Consider the following 15,613-nt stretch of genomic DNA (forward strand, 5'->3'; position numbering starts at 1 on the left):
GCAAAATGGATTTAATGTTTTATTCAGTATAAGTAATTTACTACATCAATAAACTCACTCTGTAGAAACCACAATTCTTTTTGCAACCACAGACATCAACCTCTGGTGGAGTTCAAAGAGATGCAGGTTTAAGGCACTTGCGCTTCACTTTAGGATCTGAGAATTAAGTGGATCTTTTATGCCGTCTGTGCTTTATATGGTCAGCAAATCTGGTTACAAAGTTAGCATGAAGCTGGACTTGGTGGAGCCCAAAGCAGAGCCAGAAGAGAGGATATATAAATATATTAACCTAATAGATTATTATGCTCATACCTGCACACTCATGTCTTCCTGGCTGTTAATGAAACAATATGAGCAGCTTTTGATGAAAATCTGTTTTTACTTGTAACCCACTGGTTTTAGTTGGAACAATGTATTTCTTAAAATATCTACAGTACACTTTCCTTTTGGGAATACTCTACTGATACTGCTACTTTGCTGATATGCCACACTCGGTGTGTATCTAATTTCCACCTCTCAGAGCAGAATACTCCTCCGCACTTCTCAGTCATTTGCAAATGTAACTGGGAGAGGAAACTCTCATGTTGAGGTATTTTTTTTGTAGCACAGGTTAAGAAAAAGAGAAACGTTCTCACAGTGCTGCTTTCTGGTAAGTAAAATAACTTTTCAGCTGCCTGTTGTCGTTTTTGTTATCACAAAGTGACAAATGCGATCAGGACTTGTTATTTTTAAGCTTTTACAACACATTTCTTGACCAAGCAATACAGTAAGTGGTGTTAATCTAATATCCAATAAAGCAAACATCTCTGAAAATGAGATTTGTGTGAAATTTTAAAAATGTAAATATTTTTCTGAATGTCAGATGATTCAGAGGACTCCTTCACAGAGGCTGCAGCTTTGACACTTGGAAGATTTTGTCGTTTTATTTCTCTGCTTTCCCCGTTTTCCTCCCTTTCTGGCTGCTTTTACGTCAGCACTTCTTTTCACACAGGCTGTGCGGCAGTAAGTGTGCTCTCTGTCCTTTTGTGCGTGTTTTATGACTGTTTCTCCCCCTTGAAGGCTTTACAGCTGCTGCCCTGTTTTTGAGGCACCAATAACACTCTGCACACCTCACCACAGCTGACCTTGAGATGATAAACACTTTCACCACTTTTCTCCAACTAATTTTTACTGCGACATTTGAACTCACCAATCACCATCACGGCCAGCCTTTACTGGTTTGTTTGTGAGTATACCCTCACATCACACTAGTCCTTATAAACCTTTTTGTCTGCCCAGTATGAGACCTTTTCTCCATGCTCGGGTTATGATGAGGACCACCGCCGCTCTGCTCTCTCTGTATTTTTGGGTAAACACTGACATCCATGCTGCTCAAACAGGTGAGTAATAGGATGGGTGCTGAAAAAAGGAACACACAACCTTTCATGTCTTAAAATGACACAGAGCTGAGGGAAAATGTTGTCAGTGGTCTCAAAAGTATTGATGCTTTCTGTTAGGTTCGAAATGTGGAATTTCTCAAGTGTGGAACCCGACGGTTTCCTCTCTGAGGGTGGTAGGAGGAACTGAAGCCATGTACGGATCACACCCGTGGTTGGTCAGTTATTTAGTTCTTCTTTCAGGTTTCTCTCTTTCTTTCTTTTCTTTAGCTTAGCTGTCTGATCTGACTGCTATTTTGCTTATCTTTAAAGATGCATATCAGTGGTTAAAGTTATTGTTGAACTTTCCTTTCTTGTTCACCCCTGATGGTTATCAGCGGCCATGCAGGCTCACCACGTATTCTGTCCTCCACAAACATGACATGGTTGCTCATGCTGGTATTTCCTGAGGATCACTCAATGACAAAGAGATGGGAGTAACCTTTTACACTATGAACCAAAAAGGACAGCTCCGTGGAATTTTGTGGATAAATTGCTTCGTTGCTCAATTGCTCGGTTTAACCCCTTTAATGCCTAGTATATCATATTTGACACATACAAACTTTTGAAAGTTTTTTTTAAAACTTCTAAATTATCCGTGTGTTTTTCCCCTAGAAAAATGTAAATAAATTACACACACAAAAATATAAAGTATGTAGCAAACAAAATACGAATTGAAACTTGTTTCTTTTTTTTAATTATCAAAAGGTTCAATAAATGCTTCACTTTCAAAAATATATATATTTCTCTGGTTATTATTTAATGTTTCAGGCTTTAAAGGGTTGCTATTAAAAAAAAAAAAAAAAAAAACCTTATTCAGCACCGCAGTCCTGCAATATGAGAGACTGCAACTTTGCTCATCATTTTAAACATTTAAACTTCACACATCTGCTGCATTTTACATGAATCTTGCATTCATGGGTCTGCATGAAAAAAGTGTCATTTTTAAGGCTGGCATAGCAAACACAAAGAAAAGGGTAAACCAGCCTTTTCTTTTAGTGACAAACTGACTCATGCTGTTGGCTCTGCTTAATCTTCTTATGGATCGTCTGTCCTCAGGTTTCCCTCCAGAACAGGGGCTCTCATTTCTGTGGAGGATCCATCTTGAGTGACTGCTGGATAATGACTGCTGCACACTGCTTCACATCTTTGTCAAAGTATAAAGCGTTATGTCACTGACACGACTTATAATTGAGCAGAATTGAATTAACATTTTATCTAACGGGAATAAATGATAAGCTTTGAATGTTCTCTCTAGAGAGTTTCTCAGTGGTGTGAGAGTCCTTGTTGGAGAGTTTGACCAGAGAGTACACGATGAGGAGGAGCAAGTCTTTCTGGTCAAGTCTGTCTCAGTCCATGAAAAGTACAACCCTGCTCTGCCGATGAACTATGACATAGCTCTCATAGAGCTGAACCAACGCATCCAGATGGGCAAGTTTTCTGTTCGCATTGGTTCAAAATCAAATAACGTGTCATACTGATCACTGTGTTCGACTCAGAGACTCAAACAAGTGCCTTAAACCTGCATTTTGGGTCATATTGAGTAAAAAATCAAGTCTACTGTGTGAATTCCAGTCCAGTTCCGCTCATTTGCCGATGATTTGCAATTGAGTCGATCAGCATGTTTTCTCAGATCCACACCTCATCTGTCACATCTGGTTTCAAGACATCAATATGGTAAAGGAGAAAATGTTATTACAGAAAGCTATGTGGCTACAAATGGAGCAAATCAACTATAAAAATAGAATTATATCTTTTGTATCAACTCTTTCTATCAAATTTAAAAAAAAACAAACCAATTTCTTCTGGATTATTTCACAAGAACCAGGTATCTGAATCTAGGTGGGAGGTCTCTGTTACATTAGAAGTTTTCTGACAGCACTGAATTTTTAAGTTTGAAATGCTGGGATGGTGTGGCTACATGGTGCATGGTTAACACATTCACTTAACATGTGACTACTCGTTGTTTGAGACAAATTCCTCAAGAGTTGTGAGGAAGATCGTCCGACCAATCAGATATGCAGATTTGCTGCGGTGACCCTTTGCAAAGAAGGGAGCAGCAGACTGAAGGTCAGTGCAGTTTTAACATGTAATGGCTCTAAGATGTTCCTTCAGATCCTCAGAGCACAGTGATGTGTATGCAGTCTGCATGCTTGCTTGAAGCATCATAGCTCGTCACAGGACACACATAGCTCACATGCAAGCAAGTACAACTTACAGATTCTTTGTCAGGTTCAACAATGACAAAAGTCACACAAGGACACTGCTGAGAATAACATTCAAGCATGATGCAATGATGTGAAAACAGAAACAAGGAATGTTGTGTTTCTGTTGTGTTTTGTACTTTCGGGCCACCATGGTTTTTAATTTGACCTGATGTGACTTTTTCAACAGGAGCTCGTGTCCAGCCGATATGTCTGCCTTTACCTAATGACAATATCCTTCCTCAGACCGCTTGCATGACGGCTGGATGGGGGAGGATAAAGGAACGTATGTCGTTTTTCTGACTTTTAAATATTGTTAAATTAGACTGGAGCTTTTTAATCTATTCCAATCTATGTAACTGTTTCTTAGGGGGTCATCTTCCTATGGTTCTGAGAGAGGTGCATTTGGATTTGGTTGACCGAGCCAAATGTAAATATGTCCTCCAAACTCTTAAAGGTTCTATGATGAACCAGAGACTCGTCCGGCCTCAGCCGAGCATGACAGTTCTGTGTGCCGGCCCAGAGACAGGAGGGAGGGATGCCTGTCAGGTATTAAAAATCTTTTCATTATCTATAACTTCAGATTTTTTCTCCATCCTCACAGATGCTCTATTTACAGCACAATTCAGTGCCGTAAATCAGTCATTCTATCCCACTGAGCTTTAAATAATTGACTCATCCCTTGACCCACGACTTCATCCTCTGTCCAGGGAGACTCAGGAGGTCCTTTGGTGTGTCCAGCAGGGTCAGAAGGTCATCGCTGGGTGGCGCTGGGCATGACTTCCTGGGGTAAAGGATGTGGTAGGAGCTGGGGAAACAACAGCAGCCGCCCCCCTTCCAAACGAGGTTCTCCGGGGATTTTCACTGACGTCAGGCTGCTGCTGCCTTGGATCAAGCGTAAATTGAGAGAGGGTAGGTTTTGATACAGCATATACAGCATATTTGCTTCTAAAGAGTGTGATAGACATGGTGTGTCACATGATAACCATATATGGAGGTAGTACAGTGCTGCTACAAAGTGGCTATTACACCCTGAGATCCATCTGATAACATCTGAATGTCACTTTGTAGTTTAGTCAGGGACAAACTTAAAAAGTAGCTAAAGCTTGTAGAAACATATTGCAGTAAATATGCCTCCACCCACATATCAAGGTGGTGAGAAACCTGTTTTCCTAACCTTTAAAGTGCTGCTTGACCATCAAAATGTGATGTAACAGACAGGAATGTAAACAATGTCTGTTTGTTGAAATATCAGGAGATGAAGGTAAAGATTCTTTGTTTCCTCATCAGCAATCGATTCAAATATGTTCTTAAAAAACAGACCTTCATGACGTAATATACAAACACACTTGCCTTTGTGACATTCCTTTAACTAATCGCCCAGCTTTCTAAGTGTTGTGAGTACAGTACTGTGAAAAAGCATTGAGTCACCTTTCCTTTCTTTATACTTTGCTTCCAAGGAGCCCGACTTACTTGTAACTGTTTTTAAAGAGCAGTCTTAATAGCTGTCCCGGCTCTCTGAAGGCCTTTCCAAGTCTTCCTTTTATACAGTGACTTCTTTGTCACTCATTTTCATTCCGGCCCTCGTATCGGACCCTTATCAGAGCAGTGCTTCTTTCCTCTGAAGAAAACCACTTAACACTGTCTAAACACAACAGATAACTCAAATAAACAATAAACAAAAGTTAAGATGTATCTGATACTTTGTTACTACTGTTTGTCACAAAAATGTCTCATTTCTTGCCTTTCTGTAGTTGGATCTATGAAAACAATAACATATTATTCCTATTTTCCAAGCAGAATATGAAGAAATGAGGGTTTCCTCAGGACTTTTGTACAGTAGACGCATAGCATCTTGTATGTGTCATCCCTGTATGATGACGTTAGCTTTCACACAGTGTGTGATGCACAAACATGAGCAGCAGATTGTTGTCTGCAGTTCATTTAGCAGCTGCTGCTGTTATTAATATTTAACGTGATACAATTTAAAGCTGTTGCTTCTCCATATGGGGCCACTTTGTGGATCCCAACAAAGACAACTTTTGAGGCTGAGCTTTATCAAAGCATGCTGGACTTAATCTGATGCTGTCATCATGGTTAGAACAGATTTTTATTATTATTTTTATGAGAAGAAAAGGTTACAAAAACCACGTCTGTAGGCATTTTTGAATTGTTTAAACTCAGCAGTGTCATTCTGAAAATTAGGAGAAAAAACATTTTGTATTGAATAAATATGAATTAACTAATTAGAACATTTTAGATTACGTTAATCTGCGGTTTAACTCTGTGGATTTTTGTCCACAGTTCCTCCAGAAACAAATATTCTGATGACAGATGAAGTTCTTCCATCTATATTTATGTTCTCTCTTTCATCTTTCTACTTCTTTCAGCTGAGCACCAGCAGCAGACAACGGTTTCATCAAGTGAGTTGTCTTTCCACTCATTACACCAACTCTTGTTCATCTATATTTCATAATGTGCTCATGCTTCTTTGATGTTTGCGTGTGTCTCAGGACTCTGCAGTGTGAGAGATGGGCCTGTGTCTGACATTAACGGGGTAATCAAAAATCCCAGGCTCCATGGCGATCGCTATGACAACAACCAGTGAGTGACACTTCAGAGAAGAACTAAGCGGCGGTGCTAACTGCCTGCTCAGTCAGAATCAGTGTAGTCAAGAGAACACTGTAAATCCATCTGTAGTGATTTATATTTGAGGCCATTTACGTGCATAAATTTAAAAGATGGCAGAGAGAGCAACAACCAGTCCATGCAACAGATGCGATATCAATTGATTTCGATGCAGACTGAATGGACAAGCTGGGGTGGAGGTGGGTTATGAGGTGGCTTACAGATGTGCAGCCTAAAGCAAATGAATCAGATGTGCTGATATGAGCAGTCACTGAGATCAGCCGATGTGCCAGAAGCTGCCTGAGCTAACGCCATGCTTAATAAGATAACTGGCAATCAATATTTCCTATAATTCTGTGAGGATGAGAAACTCTAAAAAACTAACATTTGACTTTTAGCTCAGGATTATATGGATGTAAAGAAGGGAAATACAGTGCCCTGGTTAAACTGTTCATGCCTTCATACAGGTTGTGTTTGTGGAGCATCAGCGTTCCTCCAGGTTATAGTATTCTGCTGGAGTTCGATCTTTTTGACTTGGAGAACGACTCGTACTGTCGGTATGATCGACTCACTGTTTCAGTAGGAAGCCATCGGCCTGTTGGTGAGTTTCAAACACCTTCATTTCAGCTTACAGTGCACTGACTCACAATCATTTCCTGGCTAACCTCAACAATAACAACTAGTTTGTATGTTGTGGGAATCGCAGAGTCTCACAATACTATCATTATATGTAGTCTATTGTAGTAATGTAATGAAAAATATCAATATATGTGCAACTGAAAAAGAAAAAGCCAGTTATTGAGCTTCTGTTCAGTTCACCTTCATTCATTTAATACGAGCAACCATGGGGGTCATGAAGTAATGACTCTCCTAACTCTTTCCCACTTGGAGCCCGATTGGAGGAGTTGTGAAATGTCATCTTCATGGGTGAAAGAATTCAGATACTGTAAGGGAAAGGAATCCAATACACCAGCTTATACTGTACTAAAGATGCATCAGAGCCAGCCTGGACCTCTGGGGATGGCTGTGTTAAAGGACATGTGAAACATTTCTAAAAATACATTCTTATATATCACGTCTTTGAAATGAGAAGTAATATTTCTGATATGTCTGGGCTTCATGCAGAAGTGCCCACAATGGCAACCTCAAACCGCGATGTTAAAATACCTTTAGAAAACATGTTGGTGAACAAAATAATGTGGTCTCCCCTTTTGTAACAACTCTGTTTTTACACCTCATCCATTTGGATGCAGGTGAGGCTTAAAATTAGAAGCGCAGCCACACTGAGTGACATGTGATGACACATGCAGCTGTAGCTCATGGCTCTCTGCTGGGCCTCAGTTTCACTAAGTCACTTATTGGATTTTTTTTTTTTTTTTAAATTATCTTCCAAATAACATGACCTGCTATTTGGCACAGACCTAAGAAAATTGTGCGTCTGTTCTGGTAAGTTAGCCTGTTACAAATACTAAGTAGCAGATGTGGATGTTGCACCCATTGCCAGTAGGAGCTGATAACTCAGCACTCCACCCTCTCCGCTTCAAATGTGGTCACTTGTGGCTTAAAAAGAAGTGAATATGGTTGCTAAACCACTATGAGGCTTCAAACAGAGCCCACCAACCCAGTGATTGGTATTGTGGAGGCTATGCCCATCTTTTATATACAGGGTATGTTCCTATTGCCAGTTCAAATAATTTACAAATGGCTGTAAGAGGTAGCAGTTTTTCTGTGTCTTGGCTGTGAGTTAAAACTGTGCCGGGGTCAGGATGTGGTTGGCCTACATAATATATCTTATCGTAAACAGCTTGGCTGAAAACATGAAGCTTCCCACAGCTTTGACGGTGTATCTAATTCTTTCTTTCACATGAATTGATGAATGTAGGATTAGGATTTTCTGTAGGATTTTTTTTGATGACCATGCAGCTAAATGTTGCTGGTAAGCACAGGTTTAGTCTTTGCAAAACACTGAATGACACCCCGAATGCACACACTGACAACGAGAGAATCTTGTTCATGGAATACATATCAAGAAAAGTGTGTGTAAATATCTAAACGTCTTCATGTGCCTCTGTGTTTCAGGGATATTCTGTGGAAGTGTGCTGCCCGGCCCAGTTCTTCTAAATAATTCCCACAATGCCACACTTCTCTTTTCCTCTGATGTTAGCAGAGCAGGAAGTGGCTTTGTAATTAGGCACCATGCGGTCAAAGGACACTCTCATCCTGGTGGGAAATACAACATACACTGCAAACATACACGAGCGCATTGTGCAATCCAGATTATACACTATACAGCTGGCAGAGTGATGCACGCACTGCGTACTCAGCTCATACACAATTTTAGCTTCTGCTGTGTCTGTGGGTTGTGGTTTTTGTAACAAACAGCAAATTATGCAGGTGGATGCTGCTTGAGACACCAACAGGCTAACTGAGGACTCTAAAAAATACACACACGCTCTAGGTTTAAAAACAGCACATTTGTGCATTTGTGTGCAGATGAGTGTTTTTAAATGTTTTAAACTGAACTGTCTAGTGTGTGTGTGTGTGTGTGTGTGTGTGTGTGTGTGTGTGTGTGCGCGCACTCAGGATGTGGAACACTTGTTCTGGTTGACGATAAGGCTTCTATACACAGTCCAAATCACCCACAAGCCTACAGTAATGACTGTGTCCTCCACTGGGTAATCCATGCTCCTCTGGGTCATGTGGTTAAGGTGAGCTGCACAACTTACCTACCTGGTATTCTTCTTAAGGTATTATTAGGACATGTGTGATTAGAAGCTGGTTGATTTCTATATTTTCAGCTGGAGTTTACTGATTTTGACCTGGAGGAGTCGGAGAGATGCTTGTATGATTCCCTCACTGTCCTGGGAGATGTTGAAGGAACAGAGGAGATTGGTAGGATGGATACATCAAATCAGAATTCATCTTTTTATACCTGTATCACTCAGTATCTTGTTGCATTTCTTTGTTTAGCCTTGCTGTGTGGCGGCAGTATCCCTCCTCCTGTCCTTTCCTACCACAGCACCATGGTGCTTCGGTTTACGTCGGACAGCAGCATCGCTCGTAGGGGTTTCAGGGCTACACTGACATTCATCAGCATTACAGGTACCCCACTGCACGTGTGTTTCCCACCACTGAGTAACTACTAACATACCAAAGGTCTAGCGATATGGGTTTAGTGGATTAGTGATGGGTTAAATGTAGCCGGCCCGCAGACCATATCAGTGCCCCATCTTATTTCCCTGTAAAAGTAAAAGATGTTATGAACTCTGTCCCACTGGAGGCCACTCCACTTACATGTGCAGACTAACATGTTACAGTTATTGTCTGTGAATATGATTTTTTCCTTCATTCAGTAATATGAGTCTATTAGTAAATAGTAATACCAATGATTGTAAGCCAGCCCAATAATCTGTTGTCTTTACAAAATTTGTGGAGCTTTGTTTAATTTAATACTTTAAATGTTGTGTAATTATCTTCATCTACCATATCCTAGTGAGCATGAGCCTCTGAAAAATGCTGGCCAACAAGAATAAACAAACCTTTACTTTTAAAACAATATATATCACACGTTCCCTTATATTCTTTTATGCCTGCACACTTGAGTTGATGATGGCTGCACTTAAAAATTACCTTTCATTAAATCCAAGTCTGGCAGGTCAGCTGATGAGCTCAGTGCCATCTCCCACCCTTTCATTACACATGAAACTTTATCAGTTGTTATATTTCTCGTCTGTTCGGTGCTCGAGTCCTGTTGCCCTGCTCTCTGACGTCTCAGGCCAAGAGTAGAGCCATGTCCCCAAATACAAATATCAAAATTACAAATTGGAGACATTATTTTCTAACTATGGTGTTCCAAATGTAACTGGAATGAAGTTTCATGACTGTGTGAAGGCAGGAATTGTGGACCCAAGAGCAAACTTGTGGAGGCAAAAGTGAACTTAAAACTACTCAGCTTTATTGCTCGACAGCAGGCAAAACAGAAAACTGGCAAAGTAACTAAACTAAACAAGCAAACAGGCGGGCAGACAAAACGCACAGTGGGGAATGACGCGACAACGAGCAGGGAGAGACGCAGACACTAAATACAAGAAGTGAACAGGACTGAGAGGAAACAGCTGGGAGACAGGGCTGACACTCATTACACAGACGAGAAGGAGGAACACAGACCTTCAAAGTAAAACAGGAAACTCAACACATATGCAGAGACAGACTCAGAACAGGAACAGAGGGAGTACAGAACCGAAACCTACCAAACAGCAAATCTTAACAAAAGACATAACCAGAATAAACGAGAACAAAAGTTAATATAAACAAACACAAAACACAGAGTCATCAGACTCAGGACATAAAGTTAAAAAGTAAAACCTATAAAGGTAATAACTACCCATGAAAGTATGATACAAATCTTGTTGCATTTTTCTGCAGACCTTCAGAACCAAAAGAGGACAGATGTTGAGGATCTGCCAGATGTTTTGACAACTTTTGGTTGGTGCTTTGCTCTTTTTTTTTTGTCTTTAATGTGTTTTTTCTTTGTTAAATAAGAAATAAGGAACAGTGACAGTGGCCGGTCTGTCCGTGCTGCTCAGGAGTTCCTGAGCAAGGCATTAAATATTGAGCTGCTGCAGTGGAGCTGCTCGCTGGTCAGGAGTGGAATGAGTGAATAAATGAGTGAATGAATTAATGAATGAATGGTATTTGCCAACTCCAAGTGTTGAGCTTATCCACCGGTGGTGTTATGGGCCCAGCAAAGCTGTGTCATTGGCATTTAGAATGGCAGTAAGACATTTAACACTGGCGTCACCGCTTACAATGTGAGAAACAACAGTTTGTATAAAGCAGGCTGATGAACACATTTCCAAAAGACTGTTCAGCTTTATATGTTATCTGTTTCATGAATTTGTCAAACACAGTATTACTTTTTTTCAAACAGTCTTCTTGTAGGGCCGAGATAACTGAACTATTTTTTAAATCTTTGTAACAGATGATATTGTTTCATGAATTCCCTCCTTTGTTTTTGTCATGGTATTTTCCGAGAAATACTCTGTAAAAACTAAATATCTGAGTGCAAGCTGTTCCAAAAATGATACAGAAATGGCTTTCAGTTTCTGACTGAGTTCATACCCTGTAGAGCTCTGAGGGTTTCCTGTGAGCTGCTGTTAAAGAGCATTAGACCTTTGGCATTACTACTAGTATGTGGGTGCAACATATCAGTTTTCAGAATCAAATCCACTAGTCTTGATGTAATGTGTCCTCTGAGAAGAGACACGTGCATTCATCACATACAGTATATGCTAGTCATTTAGTCGAGCTTTCCATGTTTAATGACTCTACTGTGCACTGCAGAGAGACAGAGTCCCTTGGCAGGCTGCCCCTCATGACAACAGCACCTGAGAAACAGGTAGTTCCACCTGTGTCTGTGTGTGCATGCGTGTGTGTGTGCGTGTGTGTGTGTGTGTGTGCGTGTGCGTGTGTGTGTGTGGTTCCACCTTCACCTCTCTCACTGTCTCGCTTCTCAGTGTTTTTTTTAATCCTTTGAATTGGGATTCAGATCTGTTAGGACCTTTTATTTTAATTGAAAACATTTTGTGATTTTTTTCTGATCTGTTCTGTTTTTCATCAGCTCTCTGTCTAAACCTGTTAGTTGTCTTTGCATGTCTGCCGGGTTAACCGCCAACCACACCCAGTACCTGTGAGACCATGGTGTTGCTTTGCTGTTGCTTTTTCCCAACTGAACCTCATCTTCCCAGTTCTGAGAAAGTAGAAGCTCCACCCCGTTTCAAAGACTTTGATTAAATGAAATGACTCAGGATGAATGTAGGTGGCAGGTGTGTTTGAATGTTTGACGGTTTTCAACGATGCACATGAAGCAAGAAATAAAAACTGGTCAGTCACATTTTCAGGTTTTAGCCTCTAAAATTTTATGAAATTTATATTTTCTGTGATTTACCATCACTTCTCAAAGCATGTTGTTTATTTAATGATGTCAGGACTGAAGCCCGACTACTATTGGATGGAGATCTGGCGGCTGATGAGGCCAGTTTGATGCTAGTTTGATTTGTCATGTTCAAGAAACCAGTTTGAGCTCATTTAAGCTTCTGACATGTTATTGTTGGACGTCCTCATCAGAAGATGGTCACACTTTGGTCATAAAGGGATGGACACGGTCAGCAGCAATGCTCGGGTAGGCTGTGGAGTTTGAACGACACTCAGTTGGTACCAAGGGTCCCTCGCACTATTACACCACCACCAACGTGAACTGTTGATACAGTTTGCAGGTGGATCAATGTTTCCACATTTTTATGCCAAATTCTGATGCAAACAGCCAAACGTTGCAGCAGAAATCGATACTCATCAGACCAGTGAAAGTTTTTCTTTTATTACAATCTTGTATTGTCTAGATTTGGTGAGCTTGTGTTAATTATAGCCTCAGTTTCCTTTTCTTAGTTAGGTACAGGAGAGGTACCAGGTGGTCTTCTGCTGCTGCAGCCCATCTGCTTCAAAGTTTGTGTTCAGAAGTGCTCTTCTGCATGCCTTGGTTGTAACAAGTGGTTATTTGAGCTATCATCAATACATCATTTTAGCTGAGAGAACTCCCACTCGCTGGATTTTTACTTTGTTCCTGTATTTTTCAGACTATCCTGTGTAAACCCTACAGATGATTATGTCAGAAAATCCCAGTAGGTCAGCAGTTTGTGAACTACTCAGACCAGCCAGTCTGGAATCACCAGCTGTGCCACATTCAGACTCACTTGAATCACCTCTCTTCCCCATTCTGATGCTCAGTTTGTGCTTCAGCAGGTCGTCTTGATCACGTCTATATGCCTAAATGCATTTAGTGATTGGCTGATTAGATATTTGTGTTGATGTGCAGCTGACCTAACAAAATGAGGGGCGGGTGTATATTTTACCAAAAAAAAGGTCATAGCTATTTGTCTTTCAATCACAAATCCATTAATTACATTAAGAAAATTAGACCGGTTCAGGGCTTTCTCTTTTTACCAGGCTGTCTGGGTGCTTGTAAACACAACAGGCGCTGGGCAGAGATAAACATCACATGATGCAACAGCACACCACTGTTATGGCCTCATAGCCTCCCTGTTTCCCCCAAAGATTATTTTTAGATTCATTTCACAATATTTAACTGATTTGATATTAAAAGAGGGTGATGAGTAACCTGCAGTGATAACCTGCAGTGATAGCGTTTGACTTTAAAATGTTAAGCATTTGAGATGCATCTTTTGGTTTTCATGCTTCTCTTTGTGCTGCTTTGTGTTTTATATATATATTTTCACATGCTGAGTATTGAGAGTACCTAAAATATTTTTAGTTAACCCATCATCAACCATCGTCCTCAACAGGAAGCATGAAAAGGATTCACGTGATCAGCGAATCAAACTTTTTTTCTAGACACAAGTCTTGGTTCAGACCGCCTGACTGAGGCGGCTGTGCAAATGTGTGGGTACAGAGCGCCCTCTAGTGATATTTTATGGGTACTGAAGGTAAAGCAGTTTTAAAAAAAGTTGCTGTTGCTAAATACCATTTCTGATTCGGCATTTGCCATTTCAATTGCTTTAATATTTGCAAATGTAAAAAAACAAACAAAAAAAACCATCTCTAGTACTTTTTTATTTTCTGTGCACACAGGCGCAGTTTTCAGGAAACGTGCAGATCAACTCAAACAAACCCGTTTTGCTGGCGTTTCTTGATAACTGTGAAGGTTATTATCCTCCTTGGTATATACTGTAAAATAAGCTGCAGTGAGTCAAGCTTTTATTAGTGATTATTATCAGGTGTTAGCCAAAACTTTTTTTAAGACATGAACACAACTGATACAACAAGAGTTATATCAGTTCCATTTCAAAATATAATGCACAGATTTATTAATGCAGGATCTATTGTTTAGACGAGGGGTGTCAAACATGAGGCTCCTGAATCAAAGACTCCAATCCAGCCCGAAGGGTGGCTTTGGAAAATGTGAGTTAGGACTTTTAACTGTATTTTCACAACAATTTTACAAGTTTAACAGCGTTTCCTATTGATAACGATCTCGTCATGGCCATTCACAATACACCAGAGTAATTAAACAATAGATTTGTGTAATTTTACACATTTTCTTCTTACAAATTAGGCCCAGAGTCATGCTGACAGATTTCTTTCATTTATTACTGCACTGTTTCATTATCTATAGAAAAACTGAGACATAATGTCAAAATTGTGTTTCTGTGTCTCAGAAACTGAATGTGTAGTTTAACTTCTTGACAGTGATGGAAACTCGAGTCCAAAATTGGAGTAAAATGGTTTGACATTCCAGGCTTAGTTATATTCATGTAGTATTTTGCTTTCACATTATCCCACAATTACATAATGAGATTACGACTGGTTCACATAAATCTTTTTTTAATTTAACATCTGTGTTGCAGAACTAGTTGTGCAGCAGTACAGAACCAGAGCCCTGCCTCACCGGGCCGATGTGGACCATGACGCCTCAGAGGATGTTACCTTAAATGTGGACCGGAGTGTAGATGAAGATTACAGTAGGGAATCATCAGAGCTGGCACAGTAACCTGCAGGAAGGAGGCTACCTGTTAAATTCTGCTGTCTTTAAGTCTGCTGCTGCTGCTGCTTGGGAATGCAAAAACGGGAGTTTTCAATCGCTTGTCTGTTACTTGTTGCTGTTTCCTAGAATGTTTGCTCTCCAGTTTTCAACATACTGATAGTTCAAGAACCACACTGGTAGTTTAGTTTAGTCATTTTTGTTACAGAAACCTCAGGATATTCCTCACACCATTTTGTCATCTTGCTATTTTCTTACCCTGAAGTTATGTTCAAGTATTAAAGACTGTATTAAAAATCTGCCTCATAATTTTTTGCAACGATTTGGTCAACATTTGTTGCTTTTAAATCATTTGACTTGACACAGAGACACAGAGTGCATTATTCTACCCCGTGCTATGTTTTTATCAGTGTTGGTGACTGTGACTAAACAAAATGATTAAAATGCTGCAACTGTTACTGGGTACAAATAAAATTGGCTCATCTTTTTTAGGATACTCCCAAAGACACGCAGTTGGATGTTACATTGATTTTTAGCAATTCCAACTGCCAAAAACATGATTTTTGTAAAGAATAAAATATAGTATCTAATAAAAGGAATATAGTGGCGTATAACAAAAGACCACAAAGCCAAACTCAGCTTCAATCCCAGGAGATCAACTGGACACCAGCTCAGTGCAACACCACATCAGGTGACGGGTCAGCTGGTAAAGTCTACACTCCCAACCAGCTAATCTCATACAGGATGCAGTATTTGAGCAAACCACTTTGCAACCCACCTCCACCCAGCCCAATATCATAAATGTCTGCTTT

At 40.1% G+C, this 15,613-nt stretch overlaps 1 protein-coding gene across 1 annotated transcript; it reads left to right on the forward strand.

Moving 5' to 3' along the window:
- The first annotated feature begins 1,307 nt into the window (after positions 1-1,307).
- LOC308391828 (ovochymase-2) lies at positions 1,308-15,258 on the forward strand. Its single transcript, XM_080874584.1, has 16 exons — positions 1,308-1,379; positions 1,497-1,594; positions 2,475-2,572; positions 2,674-2,846; positions 3,810-3,905; positions 3,990-4,168; positions 4,330-4,531; positions 6,010-6,042; positions 6,133-6,223; positions 6,715-6,848; positions 8,327-8,470; positions 8,831-8,955; positions 9,046-9,139; positions 9,218-9,349; positions 10,673-10,732; positions 14,668-15,258. Exons 1-16 carry the CDS (start codon positions 1,310-1,312, stop codon positions 14,808-14,810), a joined length of 1,872 nt encoding a protein of 623 aa, XP_080730710.1. The 5' UTR covers positions 1,308-1,309; the 3' UTR covers positions 14,811-15,258.
- Positions 15,259-15,613: the final 355 nt, after the last annotated feature.

Source organism: Rhamphochromis sp. 'chilingali' (genome assembly GCF_963969265.1).
Source record: "Rhamphochromis sp. 'chilingali' genome assembly, chromosome: 2".
Classification (NCBI taxonomy): domain Eukaryota; kingdom Metazoa; phylum Chordata; class Actinopteri; order Cichliformes; family Cichlidae; genus Rhamphochromis; species Rhamphochromis sp. 'chilingali'.

Excerpts from the sequence above, each read along its gene's own strand:
- LOC308391828 (XM_080874584.1), top strand. The coding sequence starts at position 1,310 with ATGAGGACCACCGCCGCTCTGCTCTCTCTGTATTTTTGGGTAAACACT. Across the intron at positions 6,043-6,132 it reads GCAGACAACGGTTTCATCAA|GACTCTGCAGTGTGAGAGAT; the intron begins GTGAGTTGTCTT and ends CGTGTGTCTCAG. Across the intron at positions 8,471-8,830 it reads CAAAGGACACTCTCATCCTG|GATGTGGAACACTTGTTCTG; the intron begins GTGGGAAATACA and ends GCGCGCACTCAG.